Source organism: Larus michahellis, chromosome 2 (genome assembly GCF_964199755.1).
Source record: "Larus michahellis chromosome 2, bLarMic1.1, whole genome shotgun sequence".
NCBI classification, from domain to species: Eukaryota; Metazoa; Chordata; class Aves; order Charadriiformes; family Laridae; genus Larus; species Larus michahellis.
Genome location: NC_133897.1, coordinates 165,063,230 through 165,087,572, shown reverse-complemented (window position 1 = coordinate 165,087,572; position 24,343 = coordinate 165,063,230). Strand labels below are relative to the sequence as shown.

The window sequence follows — 24,343 nt, the reverse complement described above, 5'->3', positions numbered from 1 at the left end:
AAGCAAGTGCTGTCCCAGGACGTGTCCAGGGAGGTTTCTCCAGGAGGAAACATTGAAGTCGTTGGACAATACTCTGTATCTCATATATGCTGCAAGTAGTTCTGTCTGTCTGTGTTCAAGAAAGAGTAAGTCCGCCTAATTGAAGCACAGAGGAAAAGTTACTGAGTCAACAGGCCTTCCATTTTCATCACTTCACGAGAGAAGAACAAGAAACCTCCCTGCGCTTTGCTAAGCCATGCTGCGTGTAGGTAGAGCAAGATGCAAACACCACGGGGGAAAAAACATCTACTTACGCTAAACCAGCCGTTGGGGGGCGAGGGGGATGCGGAGGTGTAAACCAGGTTGTGTTTAGTTTGCAGATTAGGAGTCTTACCTGTCACTCTAGAGCACGCCTTGAGCAAAAGCTGAGGAAAAATAGACACGTTCTTGGGAAATATTTTAAGAGCGAATTTTCAGTGTATTTCCCTTGAAGTCAGGGTGACGCTGAAACAGGCCAGGAGAGCAAACCGTGGCCAGAATGAAGTATCTTTCACCAACTGAGTGGCTGAAATACTTGAGCCAACTTGAGCTAGCAGATATTTTTCTTTTTATAGTGTCATTGCAAAACTGATCATTTTCTATGTGAATGTGCAGTCGCCTTGGATCCCTGCTGTCAGAGTGACTCTTTTCTGACCACTCCCTTTAAAAATTTCTGGCCATTTAGAGTTCTGAATGTTCTTTAAAGTCTTACTAAAAATGAATGCCTAATTTGACTGGAAGTGCTAACGACAAAAGGAAGTTTATATTTGTGTAGTTTGTAATTGTGTAGCTGTTATAGGCAAGGTGAAAGAATTGAGAGGTTTGATGCCATTACAATAGGACATTCAGATGTGTTTTGGTAGAGGAACAATGGTAATTTCTGTCTTAATCTTGACATATTGCAAAAATAAGCACGGGTTTGCTTTCTAGCATTGTTGTTAGTTGGAAGATATATTAAAAATATATTACTAAGGGGTTTTTTTAAACATATTCAGTCACTTTAGACATGGGTCAAGCTTTGGCAAAGGGAAGAAGAATAGATGTGTTTGTGGGTTTCTGAATTTTGCATTATGTGATGTAAACAATGATGAAAAAACAGTGGGTCGCCTGGCCCCCCAGCACTGCCGCAGCATACCTGTGCTCCGTCTTTCCCAGCCTAAATGATTCTGTGATTCTTACGATTAGGACAGATGAGGAGAAGGCACTGCACTTCTGTCCAGATGAATTCTAGTGTTTAGAAACAGATGGGCTTATTCAGGATTCTTGATTGCGTGTTCAGTTTTGGGGCATGTTAAAGAGATTGCTTTTCAGATTCTGTTTCTATTTTCACATGAGTGGCAGCTTTCCCAGGGATTATACATTACATACAGGCGAATACTTCACTTTCATAAGTCTCAGTTTAGTTATCCTTTTTTTTAAAAAAAAAAATGCGGTTGTTTGAAAACCTGCTTGTATCCGTTACATACTTTATTTTTCAAGATATGTAATTAGGTGTCTTGCTCTGTCCCAGATGTTGGGAGGATGATTGCTGCTGCTCTTTTTAAGTGGTTATTTCTACCCTGGAAACAGTTAATAAAACTATACAAAATATAGTTAAAATGGTTTAATTTAAATATTTGTTTTACTTTTTCCATTAATTTTCAATTTACTATTTAAATTTATCTTCTATATGGAAGTTTTGCATATCATCAGACTTTAAGAATCGACTGTACTATGGATAGTCCAAGATATTGTGCACAGAGATTAAGATACAGCTACAGCTGGGTTGTTGCCACTGGGTAAAAAAATGGTGATTTAAGTTTAAAACCTAGTATGAAGGTGTAGGTTGTTGTGGTTTTGTATTGGTACGCAGTTAAGAGGTTGGGAGAAATGAGGAATCTAGAAAGAATAGTTCCTGCAAAGGTTGACATGTTGTCTTTTATTATAATTTATTCAAAACATTATTAGTTAGATATTCCCTCTGTAATATATAGGAGAAGTAATTTTGTTCCCGAGCAGAAGTTAGAAGGCAGAACTGTCACTTATCTTTTGAAGTTGATTTTTTCTTGAGAATTGTCTGTGTCTCATTGATAAAGAAACTGTTAGTGATATGAAGTGACTGAAACTCTTAGAATGCACCGTCACTGTTTAGGTGTAAAATAATTGATCTTTGAATGTTTTAATACACAGGCCAAAACACTACGAAAATTAATCCAACAAACATTTCGACAATTTGCCAACCTCAATAGAGAAGAAAGTATTTTGAAATTCTTTGAGATCCTCTCTCCAGTGTACAGATTTGACAAGGAATGCTTCAAGTGTGCTCTCGGTGTAAGTAGAGGAATGTGATGGTCACCAGAATACATGCTGTCGTTACGAGTCTAATTGGTTTTCCTTAGTTCTGCGACTAATTAGCTCCTGGTTTGGTGCGGAGATGAGTTCTTGCATTTCATTAACAACAAAATACATTTATTGATTTTACTTCGAGCTTTCTCAGTTAACTGGTAAGAAAGCACTGTTCATTAGTAGGGTAAGAATTATATGTTATTGAATCTGTTTGTGCTTTGTTTGCGAAAGTCAAGCAATTTTTAACCTGGTTTCCCGAGGAAATGAGACTTCTCAGCTTTTTCTGTTTTACATTTTCCTCTAATGCCTTTTAATCTCTAGCAATTTCAAATTTTGAGAAAGGGCCTTAAGTCTGCAAGCTTTGTGAAAACAGACACTCAAGTAGAAATTAGAACATGTACATCAATGTCCATGAGAAGAGGAAATGTAGGAAATATATAGTTCTCATGTAGACCTAAGATAAAACACATGGAAATGCATTTTGGGTAGCACGGATCCCCAGGAAACCAGTCATGAGGAGTTTTGCTACTTATAGAAATGCTTGATTTTAATATATTTTAAATTATTTGAAGGGTTTAAAAGCTTCTGGAGATTAATTAGTAAAAACAGTAATTATAGCATTGGAGGGTAGCATTCCATAGCAAGGTCTTGTCTTACTGTTGAAATTTTGCCCTGTCTTTCTCCTTCGATTCTGAAGTCAAGCTGGATTATTTCAGTGGAGCTGGCGATCGGCCCAGAAGAAGGAATCAGTTACCTTACAGACAAGGGTGCAAATGTAAGTCTGCTTCTGCTTGATTTTCTCAGTTACTGTCTTAACAACCGTGACCTGTTGTGAACTGAACTTCACACAAAGGGGAATGGCAAGTCTAATCTTTGAGTGAAACACAGAAGAGCTGGGAAATTCAGCACATACAGCTGTTATTCAGATATTAACTCATGATTTGGTATCAGAGAAAATGCGCTTGAATAGAGAGATGGTGTCAGCCTTAGCACTGAATTTGTTGGCTTTTGTACCCAGTGAAGTGCTCGCTTGCAGAATTTGAAGTGTTAGCGGTGACTTTTTAACAATGAAACATGAAAATTATTCTAAATTATTCTCCTCTTTCTTAGGAATGTGTGAATGAAGAGCTTGTTTAATCAGTTAGTGTTGAGCACTTGTGCAGTCATTGCTGGCTTATTTGCTGCACTTCGTGTCCTTAACAGCCTTTTCGTTACCTGATATGGACTGTGCTACAGTATCTCCTGTGCACCTCCCCGGTGCGAGGAAGTATGTTCAGACAGGTTCTCGTAGCAAAATGCTTGGGACCTTCACAGTCATGACTTCAGTTGAGTCCATGTCCAACTTTGATTGAAATTCATTCAAAGGCAGTGAAAAGTTTTGGAGATGGGGAATACGTAGTCAGCTGTAAGAACATACCATGCACAGCAGTCTGCTGCGTGTTCTTGGAGGCGACTGTTGAGTCTGACCTGCAGGAGGTTGTTCCCACGATGTACTTTAGCGTGTGCCTGGAGTTACTCAACAGTGACCTCTGTAGGCTTGGTTTCATCTTGCTTGGTTTCATTTTGCAAATACTGTGGGTATTTCTGTTACCCAAAGCCTAGTGAAACTAGAAAGGAACAGAGGGACAAACTTCTGCAAGTGTAATCTGGAGACCAAATTCTACGTGTGCATTTGCAACATCAAGAATAATGACTAAGTATTTTTGCTGTAATTTTGAAATTTTCCTCACTTTTTCCATTGCCTTTCCGCAGCCAACTCATCTAGCAGACTTTAATCAAGTGCAAACTATTCAGTATTCAAACAGTGAAGACAAGGACAGAAAAGGGATGTTGCAACTCAAGATAGCAGGTGCACCTGAGGTATGATACTGACAGTTGTGATAAACTTCCTGGCTTTGGTTTCCCTGGGAAGAGGCAGAGAGTAGTATACTCTTAATGGAGACATTCTGTATGTTGTAGTTTTGTTCTGGTCTGTAACTTCATTCTGGATTTTTCTACTGTCGGTGTAAATACGTACCAAAAGTATACTTCACTTTTGTACGTGCATGTTTAAGCTGGGCACTGCCTGGCTGTGTGTGTGTACAAATACTTCAAGTATTGTTAAACTCTCCTGCCCCTCCTATAGTTACAACCAGTGCATTGTATTTTAACAGTTTGCATTCCGGGCATTCTGCAGTTGTTTGATTTTTCTAGTTCTTTGAGGGGAAAGGGAAGTTGAGTGTGAGCAGTCATCATTATACCAGTTAGATATTTTTGTTTTTAAAACAGATTTAGAACTCATTACGTGTCTTAGGTTTTGCATCTGGTACTTGTATACTTTGATATTTGTAAAAGAAGCTTAATTCAAAAATACTCGTCCTTAAGTGCAACTTAATTGAAGCCTGCGTATGTATATGAGGCTATGTCTTAAAGAGGAAACTGAGCAATTTCACTTTGTGGAAAGGGGAAATATGAAAGAGGGAAAATTTCTTCCCTCATGTTACATGGAGGCAGAGCTGGAAGTGAAATCAAATCTTTTCCTTGGTCCGGTGCACTGGAAAACAGTCTCTGTGGTAGAGCGGGACTGGGGGCAAATTGGCAAATCCGTGCAGAGGATGAGGAATGTTGGTGGTATTAAAATTAATAACTTGTCTGTATGTCTCTCATCTCCTTTTCCACTGTCTGTCTCTTTTTTATTTTCTTTTTATCTTTTTTGAAATTGAGAAAGTTACTTCTTAGGGCAAAGAATAAATTGCTACAAAAGGGTGGAAAAAGAATACCACCTGTAAGAGCTTTAAGGAATAGGCAGCTTCTTCAGAATTGTCATCATTATAGCCATGAAAGTCATAACAGTTGTAATGAACAGTGATTGACGGAAAGCTTAGCCAGCAAGCCACTTAATGAGCCCAGATTAATATTACATTTGGGTGGAGGGTTTTATCAGCTGTGCTTTCTGAACCTCGTGTTTCAAATTTGCTACAGAAGAGGTAAAGCAAGAATCTGATAGTTCTTTCTCACCCGCATTTTTCTGTTTACTGTTTGCAAGTGTGTGTGAAGTTCTGATGCAATGACACAGCTGTTCTGCTCGGTGTTTGCAACTACAATAATTCCTCTTTGTTGGTGCCTTGTTTTTTTCCTTCTTCAGCCTCTGACAGTGACAGCACCATCCTTAACCATTGCAGAGAATATGGCTGACTTGATAGACGGATATTGCCGGCTGGTGAATGGAGCTACGCAATCTTTTATTATCAGGCCACAGAAAGGTAAGGAGATGTTTCATTCCGGTAGTTGCTATGCTCACATCTACTGATAGATTATTTTGCGTTTGAATAGAAGGCACAAGGTATCAGCAAAAACCTCACTGGGAGGCTCTTGTATTTCAGGGGGGAACCATGAGGTATTTTTGTTATGAGAGACACTGATAGTAAACGTCACTCCCTCAAAAATTACTTAATGGCTGATAATTGAGACTAGTTTTCAGTAATTGCTGCTTTGCACTATTCTGAGCTTCACTAGCAGGTGTAAACAAATTGTAATTAAGGGCACTCCTAACAAGGACATGTTGTCTTGAAATGTGATTCCCTAATATACAAGTGGAAATTCAGAGCGGTTGGTTAGAATGCATTTGGATACGGTTTTGACTAGTGATAAGTTTTAGAAATTACTGCCTTCCTCCTAGATACTCAAAACATCTTTAAAATACAAAAATGTCGAGAGAAGTCTCATGAGCCTTTCTCATGAAATAGAGCTGAAGCAGAGGTATGCATTTTGTAATGCTGATCAGTTGTTTTTGTAACAACCCACAAGCCGGAAGCAGTGAGGCCAGGGTGCAGGTACACCTTTAAGAGAGAGACTTTTTATTAAATTTCATTAGAATTTCTAATTTCAGCCAGCTTTAATTATTGAAAAACACCCAAGCAAAGCTGCTTAAGAATGAAAATTTCTGTCCTCCCGTACTAATCTTTACTTGTGGAAATCAGTTCAACATTTTTAGTATCTAAAACAATGAATAAATTGTTTCCTTCTTCCATATTTGTAATACAAGAAAGTAGACAAACCATCTCAGAAGCTCTCCAGTCTAAAGCCGGGTCCCTTTTTAGCCATGTTTTTCCTTTTCTGTGCCACTGGTTTTCCCTGGTCTGTAGCTGTTCGAATGGAGTAGCATTATTGATGTAGTTCAGGTCTTTCCCAGGTCCATACATAGCATCCTGCCTGGCACGGCAGGAGAAATGAAAAAACCTGAAACTTGGTCATTCAGTAATGAAGAAATGTGATTGGAGGGTGTTAGATGTTTTGATAGCACTTAGTAATTGTTCAAATTATTCTTGAGTTTGCATGTTTGTTATTTCTGACCCTTAGTGTGTGTGACTCACCCTTAGCTCCCACACAGGCAGCTCTGTTAGAATTTGCGTTAGTCATGCGACCTTACCTCCATACAAAGGAAAATCTTCCCTCAGCGCAAACTCAGCTCTTCCAGCCAACCTGATGCGCAGCGCTATGATGATGAACCATTGGCCTGAAAGTTCAACACCAAAAGGATAAGCTAACATCAGTGATAAGGCTAGTTAATACACCAGAAGTAAAATTGGCATCACAAGCCAAGATTTTCACTTCATTAGCCTAGGCTATTCTTGGGAACGATTGTCTTTTGTGCCTCTTCTTTTCTGAAAAATCATGGTTTGGGGTTTGTTACAGTCATTATTCACTCCCAAAACTTTCCTTATAATAGCCAGTGGATTGGCTGTTTTTCAGCCTGAACTATAGCAGCCACAGCCGAGCTTTTAAAAAACTTTTCATAGCTTAACACATTACCTCTCCCCACCTTTCATTCATACTAGGTTAATGGAGGTCTCTGTCACCTCATTTTTCTTTAGATGCACATACGTAGAGTAAATCCAATTCTTGCCAATTCTGCACTGGTGGTATTTCAGAAATTGGGTCCGTTCAGTCTACGTTGCCAGTGCTATTATCCGCTTGTTCCTCTATTAGAACGGCTATCCTTTCCTTACCTGTACATAAATGCTCTTAACTCCACAAAATACCTCTGCCTGAGGATTTCCAGTTCTGTCATTCGCAGCAGGCAGTCAAAGCCTTCATCAGGTCTTAGCTCTGTTCACCTAGTGCCCAAGCTTCCAGAGCTGTGCATTGTGGCATTGATTGTCTGCCATCACGTGCGTTTCCGTTTCCCAGCCAAACCTTGCTCTGCTGCCCTCTGTGCTCTTCTTGCCCCAGCCAGGGAGCAGCTCCCAGTCCAAATCTCCACAGGATTTCCCGTGTCCTCTTCAATATTTGTTCCGTGATGCATAGAAGCAACCCCCATTTAAGATTAGCAGGGCACGGGGGTCCTGATTTGCTGCTGCTGTAGGTGGCAGTAAAAGTTCACCCACTCTTTTTGCACTTTTTCTGTCTAATTCTTGTCTTCCTCTGACCCGATTTGCTTATCATTCAGCTGTTACGTCTTGTAGACCCACAAAGCTCCGTTAAGAGCAAGATCTCTGATTTTTCTATGTGTTTGTACAGTACAAGGCACAACTATGCCTTGCGCTGTGGGTTGCCGGCAGGCATGAATGCAAAATAAATCAATGCATTTAATGGAGTGTGTTTATTTGTGTGATACTGTTATTGGTGTATTTTAACGTAGAGCAGATGAGCAGTGATTGAGTTAAAGGAACATTATACAGCACTTAGGGAACACTCTTTATGCAAACATTAAGAGAATCCCACCAGTTAAAATAAATTGTGGGGTTATTTTGTCTGAGGTTACTCTTTTTGAAGTTCATAGCAATGCTCAACATAATTAATTAAACATTTCGTAGGAGAGCTGTCCTCACCATGATCTGCATTCCCAGATCCCTCCCACCGTGAGCTTTGATTATACCAGGCACATCAGAAACAAATCATGTAGCAACTCTGGGTCCAACAGATGTGCTTTCTCCCCTCTTTGAGCTTTCCCGTCCCCTATTTGTTGTAAATTTACATGTTTATTGCAAGTCTCCTCATAAATTATCCTTCTTGATTACTAAAAGAACCTGTGTTTTTGTGATACTATCTGTCTTGCTATCCATGAATAATCTAGTTTTTCTTAATTTGGTAATGTTTAAGACCTGGACAGTGTTTGGCATGTTTCCATTAAGTTTGTTTTATTTTTCATAAATATTATGGTATATAGGTCCCTTTAGACCAATGTGGAAACTTTAAACTTAGTATCTGTGTTTCCATTATCACACTTTAACTCTTACAGGCCAAGAGCACAAATGAAGCAACTGATAATACCTTAAACTGATATTAAGAAGCTATTTACTGATTAGACTGTGCACTAAGTAGCTTTGCTGTGATCTGAGTCTAGTGGCTGAATTTGGGATCTGTTAATCACTTTAAACAAGCTTTATAGGTAATGCAAAATTGCCAAAACTCTTACAAAAGGCTAAAAATATTTTCAGTCGGAGGAGGACGGTTTACATTGGGATAAATCAAAATACTTGAGTGTTCTTTTTGCGTGTTGTGGAGGCAGGGGTTAGAGGAGTGGTGGAAGGTACTGGGTGTACGTGCGAAGGCTTTGATAGCAGGGGCCACTGTGGGAACAGCCGCCTCCACGCCATTTCCGCCCCTTGCCTCTGTGGCACACACACTTGATAATTAACATTAAAATATATGTTCATCGCATATTCTTTATGACCTTCACTGCCATCAACAAAAATTCCCTCCGTCAAATTCTAAAGCATCATCATCACAAAAGCAAAACAAGAAAAGAACAGTATATACACAGTAAAACTCCTCACCTTGTCATGTTACCACTTTACGATGACAAATTCCCAACACCAGCATCCAGGCTCCCCACAGTTACTGCAGTCCCGCGTATTTTCCACTCTGACCTTTGGCCGCTGCCTCTTTCAGTGACTGTTGGCGCCTTGAACTGCTGAAGCCCCACGTTGGGCACCACAAAGGTGGGTTAGACCTGGCCAGCAGCCACCGCCTGCTGCCGCTCACTCCTGCTCCTCTGCAGGACGGGGGAGAAAATGGGATGAGAAAGCTCATGGGTGGAGGTAAAGGCAGGGACATCACTTACCCGTTATTGTCATGGGCAAAACAGGCATAGCTTGTGGAAAATTATGTCATTTACTGCCAAATAAAACAGAACTGTGTGGTAAGAAACAAAAGGACAGACAATAAAAAAAACATTTTCCTGCCCCCTTGCCATTCCCATCTTCCCCCCTCACTCCCAACCCCTCTCCCCACCCCGAGGGGCGCAGGGCTGGGGCTGGGGGTGTGGGTCCGTCCGTGCCAGCCCCTCGGGGCCGCTCCTCCCTCCTCACCCCTCTCCCTGCTCCAGCGCGGGCCCTGCCCCGGGCTGCAGTCCTTCAGGGACAACCTGCTCCCGCCTGGGCTCTCCACGGCCGCAGCTCCTGCAGGAAATATCCCCCCGCTGCGGCCTGGGGCCCTCCCCGGCCTGCAGGGGGGGTCTCTGCTCCAGCGGGGTCTCTGCAGGGCTGCAGGGGATCCCTGCTCCGGGCCTGCAGCACCTCCTGCCCTCCTCCTCCTCCGCCCTGGGGCTCCCTCTGCTGCTGCTCCCTCCTTGCCTTCCTCCTCCTCTGCCTGGGCCGCCTTCGGCCCTTTCGCAAACCTCTTTTCCCCCCGGCGCCCCCAGCTTGGCTGAGGGGCTCAGCTGTGTCCTGCGCTGGGGCCCTTGGAGCCGGCTGGGACCGGCTGGGACCGGCTGTGTCCGGCACGGGGCAGCCCCGGCCGCTCCACACACAGGCAACACCTGGGCACGGACACCCTGATACAATCATGCGTATCCCGTTTCTTTAATTGAATATAGAATTGGGCAAAATGTTGTGGGTTTCAACTTGTGAAAAACAACATATGCTTTTACTGGGATGTTGTTAGTAATGAATTTTGACTTCAGACCTACAAGGGTACTAATGAATGTTCCGTATTTTATTTAGCTGTAAAAGGATGAGCACCAATTTGGGAAGTGCTGCCTGAAGTGAGCAGTTTGTATCCAGAGAGCACGTAGGCGTCTCTAAGATCAGCTTTGATACGCCATTTTAACAGTAGTTTGATGTGGATGGATTTTTCTTGAATTTTCTGCAGTGAAAGGGGAGGCGTCTCTAATACTACTTAATAGTAGGTTTTTATTTCTGACTGCTTTTTTTTTTATATATGTTTGCATTTCCGATTTTCCCTGTCTGTAAATGGCCCTCCGCTTGACGTCTGTCTCCAGCAGCCAGAAAGGGGATGTCCATGTAGCTGGTCAGTGTAGACGTGAGATGGTGGCCACAGAGCAGTGCTGAGTGCTCCTTCCTTCTCCCCAGGGCTGAGCGTGCCTTGTCCACCCCTCCCACCCCTGTCAGCCCAGGGGACAAGGGGCTGGTTCTGCTCAGAGCACGACAGTGCGTTGTTCCACTACTGATGAGAACAAAATCAGTCGTGCCTCCTAGAATTTGGCAAAGGACAGTGAAAAGGAAGATGATCAAAAAAACCAAGTATTTAGATATGTTGGACCCACGCATGCTGCCTGTTTTTCCAAGCAATCTGTAAAGAAACATTCATTTAACTTGGGTTAGAGTGTCTGCTTTTCTCCGTCCGTCTGTCCCCATCATTTCCTCTCAACGTTTTTCAGCCATCTTCAATTCCTTGTGCCTTTGTCACCCGCTACTTGTTAACCACATCATGTTACTACTCCTCAACTACCTACATAATGATACCAGTTATTCCCATTCTCCTTATCTCACAAAATGTGTAGAATGGGTTTACTATTAAGATGGAATCAGGATTTTGTTGTGAAAGAGATTTTATTACAGTCCTTGCTCTGTATTTCACACTGATAGAAAGTTGTTCAGTTAAGTGGAGACTTGCGGGAGCAGAACAGGATTCTCATCATTAAGGAAACTTAATACTGCATCGGAAAGTTGGATCCTATCTTTAGCTCTCTTAGATCCCTTTTGATAGGTAGTAATTGACTTCAGCGTACATTAGCAGTTGCCACCTGTGGTATTTCTCACTTTCTTGAGAGGTTAGGGTCTACGTTTGCAGGAGAGAGAAACAGTCTGATCTGCAGCCGAGTATGAAGCTACAGCTGAGTTTGAAGTATGCATGCTGCATGCTTCAAACATATGAAGCACTGTGGCCCTGCAAGTGTTATGAAATCGTTCCCTGGTGTTTCTGAAGTCCCCAGATACGATACTGATGTGCTCTCCACAAAACAAAAAGCCACAAACACCTAGAGGAAGTTAACAGCTCTGTATTTAGAATACAGTTTGCACAGAGCATCGTTAATATGCGATGGTACTACATATTAAGCAGCAAGGAAAATTATTTTGAATAGCTGCTCATTAGTTGTGCACCAGTTATCTCAATTTAAAGATATCGAATGATGAAGTTAACTTTGCGGTTTAATGAAGTGTTTTTAACACAGAGGTTTGTATGTTTGTATCATTCCCTAAGTGTTTAAAACCAGCAGACTGTAGGTATGTTTTACCAGTAACACACGTGATTCATCAGCAACATGTAAACCATTAAATGCGTTGCCAAATGTTAGACCGGTGTTGGAATAACTAACAGTAGCATCATAACTTGATGTAAACTAGAACATGGGGTGCTTTCACAAATAATGGTGACAGCTGGGGTAGGTACCATGTAGATCTTAAAGGTTCTTGAGTCTCCTTCACAACCCTAAGGAGGCCTGCACAGTGGTGGCAGGACTCTTCTGGCTGTTTCTCCAGGCTTGATGTCTCTTGCCCAGTTCCATCCAGCGCAAATCCTCTAGTGCCCATTCCAGTCCCTCTTTTTTGGGTACCTCCCCCCAGTCTTTTTATTGCTGGGTTGTCATCTTCAAGCTTGTCATACTTCTCACTCCACACTACCTTTCATGATTTTTGCCTTCGTTTCCTTTCCTGAAAGGTGTCATTTACCCTAATATCACAATACCTTTATCTCCCACCTCATGCTTCTTGTATAATCTTGCTGTCCTTCCTCCGCCCTCCAGTTTCAGGGTCTTGCTCTAGGTGCTTTGCTGAGCTGCTCTAGGTCGTCTTCCAAGTCACAGCTCCTTTTTTCCCTTCTCTCCTGCGTCTTCCTTTTCAACACCCCCCATCAGACCTTGAGGTGCACCTCTCTTACCCTTTCTGCACTTAGGGGGACCCGCTGTCTCTTCAGCGTCTTTAAGTACCATTGAGTCTGCGTCCAAACCCACTGGGAAAGATCTGACTTTGTAGCCCTGGGCTTGATGTGGAGCATGTGCAGCCCAAGTCCAGTGCTGGAGTCTCCTCTCTGAGGAGGTCTGAGGCTCTAAGAGCCAAAAAAACCTGAGAGCTTGACTAAAATCAGGCAGACTTCCTTTGAAACAGTGAAAGGAAACATCCTGACACAACACCCATCTCATAGCAAATTATGATACGTCCCTGCTCAAAACTGTATAGGCCTGGGCAATTTCCAAAGGTTGTTTTTACCATTAAAAGGTCTGACTAGTCCCCTAGAAGTCAGACAGCCAGCTTGGGGCAGAAGTTTAGCATGGAAGCAAGAGACCTGATTAGTGAAAGCACAGTGAAGTTGTAGGAAACGGAAAATGGATATTTGTGAACTTAACAGGCCATGTTGTTAACATCATTTATGGATTAAACATTGTTAAATAAACTTAAAACCAGACCTAGGTTGGTGAGCCAAACTATGTTGCTCTCCCTTTAGACACCAAAAAAAAAAAATTGTAATAAAATACTGTATTTTGCCGCGTTGAGCGTGGTGTCTGGGTGCTGGGCATTTCTCTACATAGTCCCATAATACACAAAGGCAACACTGTAGTTCTCTTTTATAAGGTCTGGAAATTTTGGAAATTTTAACAGGATAAGAACAAGCTAGAATTTACACTACTTTTGTGTAATCGATATGTATCACCATTTTCTGAAAGCGTTGCTCTGTCACTCCATCAGTACTACAGTGATTTAGAGAGTGATAACCCATTTTAATTGCCTTTTCTCTCCTTCCCTTCATACTGTGACCTACTATAAATCATTGGTGTTTTACAGAAGGATCTGTGGCTTCCCCATCGTCCTTTCCCACATGGTTACCAAGTGTCTCATCAAATCCAATAGGGAAAAAAAAGCTTGATTATTTACATCCAAGTTTTTATTATGCAGTACCATTATCAGAGAAAGACCGGCAAAGCTTTGAAAATAGTTCAGAAAAAGCTAACTTCATCTCTGGCTACTAAACATTACTGTTGTATTATCTCAACCAAATGTGAAATCAATATGATATATTATATACTTTAATGATTTATTTCAGTTGTCTTACTTGGAAGTCCAAGTTGGCTTCAATTGTTTTATTAATGTGTTAGTGCTTAGCATGTCTTGGAGATAAAAGAAAAGCATTTCTTACTGGAGAGATGAGATACTGTCATACCTTCTGCAAGGTGATTTATTGTAGTTCTTGGTTAAGAATAAAAAAGAACTTTTGTATTCTGTATGCATTGTGCTCCCAGATAAGAGTTTGCTAAAAGGTCTGTATCACTGTTTAGAAGGAGTTGTGTTGATACACTGCTCTAAATACATGTCTAGAACAGTCTTTGGAATTAACATCGTTTCCCTGAGAGGTTGTGATGATCGTTGTTTCAGGCATTTACGTATTGCATATTGAGAAAGGTTATTTGGAAACTTGGAATAAAATTTTAATCCTGTTTTCTTCTTGTTTACACAGAAGGTGAAAGAGCTTTACCGTCAATACCAAAGTAAGTGTTACGCTTTCTTTTCTTAAATATTAAAAAAAATGTTTTGAAAAATGGTTTTACTTAAGTGACGCTTTAGGACTTTTTATGCGTGCTTAATTTTTATTGTTGCTTTTGGATTCTAGGACAAATAGGAGACGGTCATTTGGGACCATGGGGCATAAATGACTGACAGCAGCACTAAACGATACAGATATTAGAAATAAAATCAGAGGGGAAAAGTGCATAATGCATAGAACATATTCGATAGTAACAAAAGAAGGATGTTTTGGAAAAGACTTGCCTGGGATTCCGGCTATTGGTTTTGAGTCCATGAGTAAATGTAATTATAGGAATGATGCTAAACAGTTTCTGAATTGTGGTTTCAGTCTGTGAGTCAGTCAGTGCTCTTGTTTTTCCTATTTGTCCCCTTTTTCTGCTTATGTGAAATACAAAAATTTATTTTTTTTTCTCCTGACATAAATCTGTCGTGTTGCCTTTTGTTAATAAAATTTCCATAATGGGGCCAGTCTGAGCTGGGACCTCTAGGTTCAATGTAATAAAGGATACCGTTTACCTAGCAAATACTTTTTAATCTATTTTTTTAAAATGCAGTAATGTAGAAAAATCCTTCTCTGATAGTAATTGTGGGTTGTAGAAAATGCTAATCTGTGTTTGGCGAATAGAGTTGCCTTTTTTTCTCTGGCTAGTTTTACGGCGATGCTGTATCTGAGGTACGCTGAGACATGCTATCTGCATCTAATAATTCTTACTTAAAGTATGCTGAGATACCTCTCTGCATTTTTCTCCTTCCCAATAAGGTAAATAAGGAAAGATTTCTAATTCATCTCCGCTGGAACTAAGGACACTTCTTATGTTGTTGGTATCCCATAACACAGTGGCAGGCAAGCCTGTTAATTCTTCCTGCGGACTCTCTGCATTCCTGGTGTCAGTGCTGAGGTCTCCATCCCATCTGGCCAGTTTGGGTGGTTCTCTCCCCTTTCCACGTGCAGTTTCTTACTGTGGCCTCCTAAACGTCAGTCTTTTAACCAAACCACTTGGTTTTTGCATTTTTTTTTGCAATCTGACTGCTTTCTCTATAGCCACGTTCGCACCCAGTTTAAAGCCAGTCTCATCAGATTGTTTGCCTTGAACCTTATCGGGCAGCGTCACCAGTATCCCGTAGCAGGAGATAACTGTTGAAAGCCCAAATGAAATGTAGCAGTTTATAGTATCTCATCGCTTCCTTTTTCCTTTGGGACACAGGGACCGGACCGTGCCTACTTTGACCCAGCCACCTCATTCTTTTTCTTCCACGATTCCTGGAAGAAGTCCAGAATTGTTACTTTTTAAACTACTGGGTAGAGTACGGAAAACAGGTTGTTCCTCAATCTGCAAGAAACTAGCCACTTAGATACTCGGGATTTCTCTCCCTTCCCAGGTCCTGCTGCAGTCCTTGCTAGCCAGGTAGCTTGCTCGTGGTGCAGGAAGAGAGGAGTTAAAATGCAGGGAGGAAAAGGAAATGAAAGTCGAGGCTGGAAGCAGTAAAATTGGTAAACTTAGTACGTGCTCATATGGAAGAGGAAAACTTGTTTTTGCTTAAATAGATACGACCGAGAAACACAGAATAACTTTCTAAGTGCATAGATTTTATTTAATATTAATTACATAGATTACATACATTTATTATATACATATTATATACATTTATACATATGTAGATTACATTTAATATTAATTACATAGATTTTATTTGTAGGCATTTCTGGGATGAAATAAGGTTTGAAGGAAAAACTTCTTCCCATTTTTGGGACACTTTACCAAAACTGAATTTGTATGCTTGACGCTGTTTAAACAAGGGCTGCACCATATGCTCTTGGTCTGGCAGCAGAGGAATGGGCTGTTTTCAAATACATAAAACTACTAGCCAACAGCGTCTTGCATCTAGAAAGATTTGTCTTTGCCAGATGAAATTCCAGATTTCTCAAAGCATGAAGTGGAGCGCTCTCTTACTGTTAAAATTGTGTGTATGTATGTACGTGAACAAAATTTAGAAGAATTCATTGGAATTTCTGATACTAGTGAACATTTATACCTAACTACGTTTAAATGTAATTGGTTTTCTTTATTTACTTGACCTGTAATTTAATTTAAAATTGTTGTACAGGATAAGTCGTCTTACAGACAAAAACTCAAGTCATACTTTATTTCCAGTATATAATACAGAAAGTAGAAGCACCATCAGATTACATACATTGACGATGTTTAGACGTGCACGGCTTGACCTTAAAAGTTTGTAAAACCGGGGTTTTGTTTTTAACTTTACATTTGCTCTGTCGTTGTGAATCACTATGCTAATTAAAACGGTAATGCATTCTCTCCACTCTTACTCCCCCAGCTGGGTTTGAGATGGTAGGTTCCTTTCTGACTTTTCTCCCCCTCAAAAGCTGTCACTGTGGGAAATGGATTGGCCCTGCTAATTACAGTAGGTGCCCTGTTAGGATGAATTCCCAGTGCGTGTGACCGTGAAGAATGTACAGCATTCAGCGATTCCAACCTCTGTTTTACAGGCTGGCCAACAATGAGAAGCAAGGAGTAAGGTCACACACAGTCTCTGTGTCAGGTAAGGCTCATAAAAAAAAAATATAATATACAAGTTTATTTATAAAGCTAGCAGATGTTTAGGCAGTTTTTTCACTCGCAGTTAGCTCACTTCTTGCTCCATGGCTATTGACTTTCCCGAGACCGGAGCTGTGCTGCCTTTTGAAGTGCAGTTTCTAAAGAGAAACTTTTTGTGGCCATCCCGTGTAGCGTCACTTGCCGGAACAGCCGTATCCCTGCAGTCACGCAGGGCTGGAACACTTCAAAGCAAGGCTGCTCGTCAATATTTTCCCTTAGCTTTGTAATGAAGTAGAATGTGGTGGGCTAGAACTTAAATTACCTGAGTATGTGTTAATTATGAAGGAGGCGCTTTGAAAAGTGAAAATAGGCAATTAAATATTAATCATCGCTTTTCAGAAAGAAGAAACTTAATAGCTTTTTTTGTGTAGCTGCTGTTTAGATCAAAGCACTTCATTTTTGCTATTGAAAATCACAAGTTAATTGAAGGATGAGCATGTGAGGTAATACATGTTGTTTGTATAGCTTATAGGCTTCTGAGATTTCTCTTAGTTACTGTGGCTTGTTTTAAGTTTTTATACTTGAGAACATTTTTCTTTCGCAGAATCTCCGAACAAATCCTTTTGAGGGATTGATTCAGTGTCTTAGTAGGAAATACATTTCTAGATCCTTATACGTAATATTTATTAAGGAGATTTTCAATGCAAAAGTGTATTAATGACATGGTATGTTCCTATAGATTACTAGTATTTGGCTATGAACTCATTTTAACAGCTATGTGAGCGTTTAGTGGCATGTATTCAAAAAAATGACATATTTCATACAAGGAGGAGGAAAAATATGTAGCTGTTTGATTAATTTTCTACTTTTCAGATTCCTTTCCCCGCCCTTAACCTTTTTGTAAAGATGTTTGAGATTCACCCCGTGGCAGAGGAAGCCCAAGTAAACAGACCTTGTGCAAGAAAATAGATGAGAGGATCGGGAATTCAAATGTGTATCAAGCTGTAGAGGTGTAATAGAGCTTCTTCGGTTACTGTTACCTCCCAGAGTCAAATAGCAGCTCTCCTTCCTTCAGTACTGATCAAGCAAGCATGGTAGATAAGATAGACAAGCATGAAGCACAGTCAACATGTTCTCTCTTGATTCTTACCTGTGTGGTTCCCTTTAGCTGTTAGAAAAAGTTGAAATTTCTTAAGTGATTAGTGCTGTGCTTTTTAAGCGCTCCACTCGCACACAAAAAAGCTAATCTTCAGGACAAAAAAGTCCTGCTCCCCTGCCACCTCAAATTTTTACTCCTTCAGTTTTTCTAAGAATGCTGATATACTTTAAATATTAAAAGCAGTAATAAATGCTTACTTCACAATCCTTTATTGCTGTCACTTTGACTTTGCTAATTTAGGTATCTCTTGCTTGATGCATTGTAGCCGAAGTACTCGTCTCTGAGCACAAACTCACTTCTCTACTCTTTCGAAGTAGTGTTTTGATCTTAACATAGGGAAGTTAGTTAGAGTAACACAGAACTCTGGCATTCGGGGCGTCACGTAAAGGTGAGTGCCAGGCACATCAGAGCTTTGCTGTAGCACCGCAGAAACAGAAGTAGCGGCGTGGGAGGTGAGCTGGTCGTTCAAGAGACCATCAAGGAGGCTGTAAGGCGCAAAGCTGCTCCTGATGCCATAAGCAAAACAATAACATTAAACCAGAAAATGTCTGTCTCTTTCTTCCCAATACCAATATCAAAACCAACTAGGTGTTTTCCTTGCATTGTAGTAAGGTTTTGTATCTTTCCACAATGAAGCCATTGTGCTTGATTCTTGCTTTTTATACCGTGTTACAGGCCACTGGAAAGGCTGACATAATTCTGGAATGATTCAAGCCATTGCATTTATTATTCGTTCTCAAGGGTTCTTCTTTTTAACATGGGTACGCAGAACACTGGCATACTTTTTTGTTGTTGTTCGTTTGGGGTTTTTGCCCAAAAATGATTTTAAATGCATCGAGTGTGGCATGGATGTCAGTATATTAAATTTAAATCGCAGACAGATCGTTGAGATGAAGTGGCATAATAAGGGTTTTTCCTCGGGAGGTACTTTCTGTAAAAATCTCTGAGTCCCCAAAGGAATCAACTTGTGATAAATGAAGCAATACTTCATGTAGATGTGAAGAAGTGTCACTCCTGTTGTCACACGTAACTGATCCGTCAGTACGGAACAACGGAGGCAACAGATGTACGTGATGTTGAGTTAACCCGAGAGTTCCAGGTCAGCAGCGGCTGACAGCTGACAGCATCCCGTGCAAAGCCAGCTGTGGGTGATGCTAGCGTGGTTTGCAGAATAAGAGCTTTTCTCTGGTGACATTTAAATGACTTGGAGCAAAGGGCGTCAAATAAGACGAGCTTTTATAACTTACTGACAGCTGTAGCGTCCTTCATGCCTTTGGTGGGTTAAATCATAAATTAACTCCGCCGTTCGTTTTCAGTGAGATCGCTCCCCTTTCTTTAGACCTCTCCCGATGCTAACGCTAAATAGCAAAAATCTGAGACAGACATTCAGCAGGAAAATTAAGCAGTCAGACACATGTATAGTATTAATAACCTTAGTTCTAAAGGCAAGTTTCACAGTGAGTTCCCTGCTACAATTTGGGGAAACCAGCAATAGCCAAAAACCAGTGTGGAACATGGATTTGGTGGTCTAAAGTTCAGGTGTTTGTCTGAAGTTTGGTAAGTTTAAAAATGAGCCAGTTAATGAAAGATGCCTTGTCTTTCTTTTTTGAACTATTTATTAACATGCCATGAAATATTTCTGGCCTAGTGAAATGCAGACTTGTTCTTTCCGAGTGTTGCAGTATTCCAAAGCATACAAAGATACCAGGTTTTTAAATACTTTTTTTTTTCCCCTGCTCTAAATAAAGGCCTTTTCAAACTAGTGAAGGGTGAAGTTGGTTCCAGGAATCCAAAGCAGCAGATTGCTGGACCTGGGAGCCAAGAAATGTTCTCTTACGGCTGTGTATCACTGAACCAGGTTTCACCACCCACCTCTTGCTGCACGCTTCTGCTTCTGGTTTTTTCTGGTATTATTTGTCTGTCTTGCTTCTTTAAATTCTGTGTTCCTCGCCGTGGGCACCAGCTTCCACTGTGTGCGAGTAAGACATCAACCAAATTCTCCTGGTTTTTTAAAGCACAGTAATAATCGTATTCCTCAAATTTTACATTTGGTGGGGGTGAGGGTGGGTTTATAAATAAATTTAAATAAAAAGCCCAATTAAATATGAGCTGGATTTCAGATTTCTTTGGTATACACACGATGATTTGATTTAAGTTATTGTGATTCACCAGAAGCAATTAGTGTTTTAGCTAACAGATAGATAGTTCCAACTTTTATCTCCTTCTCCCTCTACTTCTGTCTTTACATTAAGAAAGAATTCTTTGTCCTTAGCCAAGAGCGTACACTCAGGAAATAGTAAGGCTAAACTATTTGCTCTGTGCAAATAGTGTATCAAATCTGTAAGAAGCGGCATAGCAGTTTAGTATAATTTTATTGACCAGATTTCCTGCTGTTTTGCTTGGAGTCACCTTATTAAAAGGCTCTACTCCAGTCTACAGGAACTTATTTTGGCCAGCAGTTTGTTTTGAAATAGCAAACATTCGCCTTAGTAAAGTGATGCACGTATTTCCTGATACACGCATTTCCAAAAATAATAATTTACCTAGTCAATTATATATTATAAAAAGTTCTTCATAACATGAAATCAATAAAGCCTTAGTTTGCTTGCTCCCTTTTTACATAAATTCGGTCTGACACAGAGTTCTTTGGTTTCTCCTGCTCCATCCTCACTTGTATAAATATGACTGGGAAGAATAAAGACGCTTTTGCTTCCCTTGGCTAATCGCTCTGCCTCCTTTGCACTAGAGAATCCCGTGGACAGAAGTTTTTTGAATGGTAGCTCAAACCTTACTTTATATGCGGTGCTACGGAATATGACATTTCAGGCCCGCTGGTTTCAGCGCCTGTTGAACAAGCAGAATATTGAACAAGCCGTGGTGGTGTTAGGTTCTTGGCAGTGCTAGGGTTACGGTTGGACTCCATCTTAACGGTGTTTTCCAACCTAAACGATTCTATGATTCTAAGCACTCGCTCTTGACACTTGGATATCCAGGTACTGCTGAGTAAAATACCGTCTTTGTGGGGAGGGAGCTGGAACTGGAGAGACGAGAGTAAGGAGGAAGATGAGCATGTGCCTGCAGAGGGTTTTAGGGGCTGCCCCAGGGTTGGTCTTGCTTCAAAGCGGGTGCTGCGTTTGCAGCTTTACTCTGTGCTTATTTGGTGTAGGAAATTGAAAGGTGTTTAAAAATACCATCACTGTTTCAGATGCTCAGGCAGGCTGTTCAAGCCATCTAAGTAACAGACCCCAGGGCACGCGCCTTCAATAGGGAAAAAGGTATCTTAAAGAGAAATTAATTTCTCATCTTGTTCCCTGGCTGGGGCAGCTGGTGTTACTAACACAAGTAGCTTTTTAAGGTCACAAAGGGTGTAGCTGTAAGTGTATAATAATATGATGGCATAAATTTCTAATAATGCTGATGTGCTGTTGCCTCTCTGTAGAGGGAAAAAAGAAAATTTCTTTGCTTATAGTGACTCTGGAGGAAATTATAACTGCATCCTGTGGTTTAGATATATCCAGTAAGATGCCCTGCGAAGGAGAAATCGGATCTCTTGGAGAGAACATCCTTATAGGAACTGAAGGATTTTAGCATCTTGAAAGAGGGGCTTCTCAGGAAGATTCCAGGTTCTGCTTTAGAAGCACAGGTTTATAATATTGTTACACTTAAATCACATATTGTGGTTCAGTCCTGATTGTGGCAGTGAAGTGGCGTGAGAGTTCTTCTTCTCTAGGGCGCTACTGATGAGCAGATCCTGAATTTGAAGTAGTTGCCAATTTAGTCATACCACTTAGCTGAAATTTCAGTTGGAATGAAAAAAAATCTCTTTTGAAGGGGAGAAACATGATGTAAGTGAGATTTTAGCCTGCAGAAAAAACCAATATGGTATAGTTCATCCGCGAGAGAGACTTGCAGTAGGTTTCCTAGAGCAAACTGAAATATAGCAGGAGCCAAATGTCAAAATGCAACAAACAGGAGAGGAAAAAAGTAATAAATATCTTCCCCTGATTTCAGTATTACAACACTTTAAAATGTTCTTAATGAAGGAGATGTCGGCAAGTGAAAGGACCCGAGTGTACGGGCGAATGATGCGGGGTAATCAGAAGCAAAGCTGGGAGCAAGGGTGGAAAGACAAACACGATGTTGTTGACTCGCTTCTGCTCGCAAAGCACAGTGCGTGCTCTACGCAGGGATTCCCGTGCTCAAAATGAAGGTCTGCCCTGTGCTCAACTCTGAAAGAGTTTCTTGTCTAGGACTTGGATTTCCTAGTTCCATTTGAATTAGTTGGTAGGAGGGGAAAGGTGTTCTTTGCCTGAAGTTGTAAAGTTGGGCTTGTTTTACACGCTCACTCCAAAAAGACAATGCTGAAAAGTGTAAGGGATTTTTTAAAACGCAAACTTGTGTCTTGATGCATTGACTCTGTCTGCCGGCTCACTTAGGTCGTACTCTACAGCTCACTTCTGAAAAGGAAGACTAACAGTGTTAGCATAAATTACATAGCTTTACATTCTAATTATTAAGTAATTAGAGGAATGTGAAGGCTCTGTACAGCTGTAGCTGTGCCGTGTGGTCACGGGACTGGGAGACACTCAAGCCTAAGGTTTTTTACAGATTAATTTTGTAAACTTTGAGCAAGCCATTAGTCTCCAAGTTCACAAAGCTACTTCCTTCTTAGCTCACCCAGCTATTCCGCTAATTAATAAATGTAAAGTTTATTATGCCCTTAATGCTAATAAATTACGGTATTTCAGATTCCCGTCACAAGAAGACCAGACTGAGCTGTGGTGACAGGCTGAACAGATTTCCTCCGTTTCAGTGCTTAGGAAGTTACCGCATTGGTTTCCTCGGTCTGTGGTGTGGGTAAAAGAGTTCTTCCCCTCCTACGCTCCTCCTTTGTGATCCATTTATGTGATTTGAGCAGACACTTTTGCTTTACTAGTAGCAACACTGTAGTATGACTAAAGAAACATTCCATGCAGTATTAGGTTTGGGGGTTTGTTGTTTATATATAAACATACTTGATGTGACAACTGCACAGTGCTCATTTTATTTCAAAAGGTCGAAAACAAATAGATTTATTCATTCTACTGATTTTTTTTGTCAGGGTTTTTCCTCAAACTGGTTTAGGAATGTACGAATAAATAGAATGGGACGTTATCAGTTTCAGGCTTCCAGTATTGGTTATTTACTCATACAATCCTAACGAGGAGCTCCAGTAGTAACAACCCTTTAGCCTGGTTGCTTCCTTTCTAACATAGTCTGTTACATAGTAAGTGATTTGTTTTTTTTTTTTTTTTTTTTTACACAACAATTTTCGTGAGTACTTAGTATCGAGAAGAGGAAATAAACAAAAAAAAAGAAGTCCAGTGCAGTTTTCAGCAGCATTTCTGAGCTTTATGGGCATTTAGGTAGACACCACTGGAAGCTAGTGTGGAACAGTGGAAATCCTTCTAAGTAGTATTCATTTCAAGCAGGCACTCTCTAAACTCCTGAAAAAGTCTTGGAACTTTTTTTTTTTGTTTAACTTGGAATCAACTTTTTACCTAAATAAGCTTTCTTTTGCAGCTAGACTTGACGATGTGGTGAGTTTAAGACAAAGCAGTGTTCCGTGTGGTCTGGCAGAATAGTTCAACAGACTTTAGACAATAAATCATAAAGGCAAAGTTTGAAATGCAGAAGAGGAGTTGGACCCCGTATCGCGGGGCATCAGGACACGCACATGATGAATTAAACCCACTTTTGTCGTTTTGATGTGCCCTTCGTATGAAATAGGTTTCAGTCAGCTTCTGCTACCCATGGATCAATGCGAGAGGGAGCAGCATTTCAGCATTTCAAGCTTAAATTAGATTCGTGGCCTGAGCAGACGGGTCAAGGGTTGAAACATCTCTTCCCTTTTCGATAGCTTGTGTTGCTTCCAGCGACTCTATACCTGTTCTTCTGTTTCAGTACGGAGTATCGGATTCCTTTATTCTCATTTCCGTAGTCTCTTAAAATAGCTGTAGGGTTTTTTTTCTTTTCTTGCATGCTATGTCTGAAGCTTTTTATGAATGTTACCTCAGGCTTGTGTTAGAATGAGAGTGCTGAAAATGGTGCTGTGTGATGTTAGGAAGAGAAGTCCCTCGGAGTGCGGTAACGTGGTATACACAGGCATGCCGATACACTGACTTAGGCAATAATTTTGCTCTCTCCTTGCATCTCTTTTATTTTTTAGCATTGAATATGATTAATGTTCTGTCATTTCCAATGGCACGTAAATTTTCACAATTGATGAATGATTTCTGTTTGTTTACCCCAGCAGTTTTTATAATGGTTCTTGGTTGTTTAGGACGCAATGATAAATCTCACCCACTTGTTTTAATTTTGGATTAAAATTGCCATCTTAGCAAAGCGTGGCTTGTATCTGGGAGTGCGTTACCCGTTAGATTTGCATGCGTGAAATTCAATATGCAGCCTCCAGATTGGACTGTGATCGAACACACTTAATACACCTTTAAAAAAATTCTGCACATTTTCCCTCAAAATCTGGCCACTAAAAACTGCACAGC

General features: G+C 40.7%; 1 protein-coding gene across 16 annotated transcripts in view; it reads left to right on the top strand.

Moving 5' to 3' along the window:
- Positions 1-24,343, top strand: part of PTK2 (protein tyrosine kinase 2) — a 222,193-nt gene that overhangs the window by 139,240 nt on the left and 58,610 nt on the right. For all 16 annotated transcript variants that reach the window (XM_074577925.1, XM_074577923.1, XM_074577920.1 and 13 more), the window contains 6 exons: positions 2,188-2,328; positions 3,041-3,118; positions 4,096-4,203; positions 5,468-5,585; positions 14,017-14,047; positions 16,594-16,646. In XM_074577925.1, coding sequence (XP_074434026.1) covers positions 2,188-2,328; positions 3,041-3,118; positions 4,096-4,203; positions 5,468-5,585; positions 14,017-14,047; positions 16,594-16,646 — 529 coding nt within the window. The remainder of the gene's footprint in view (positions 1-2,187; positions 2,329-3,040; positions 3,119-4,095; positions 4,204-5,467; positions 5,586-14,016; positions 14,048-16,593; positions 16,647-24,343) is intronic.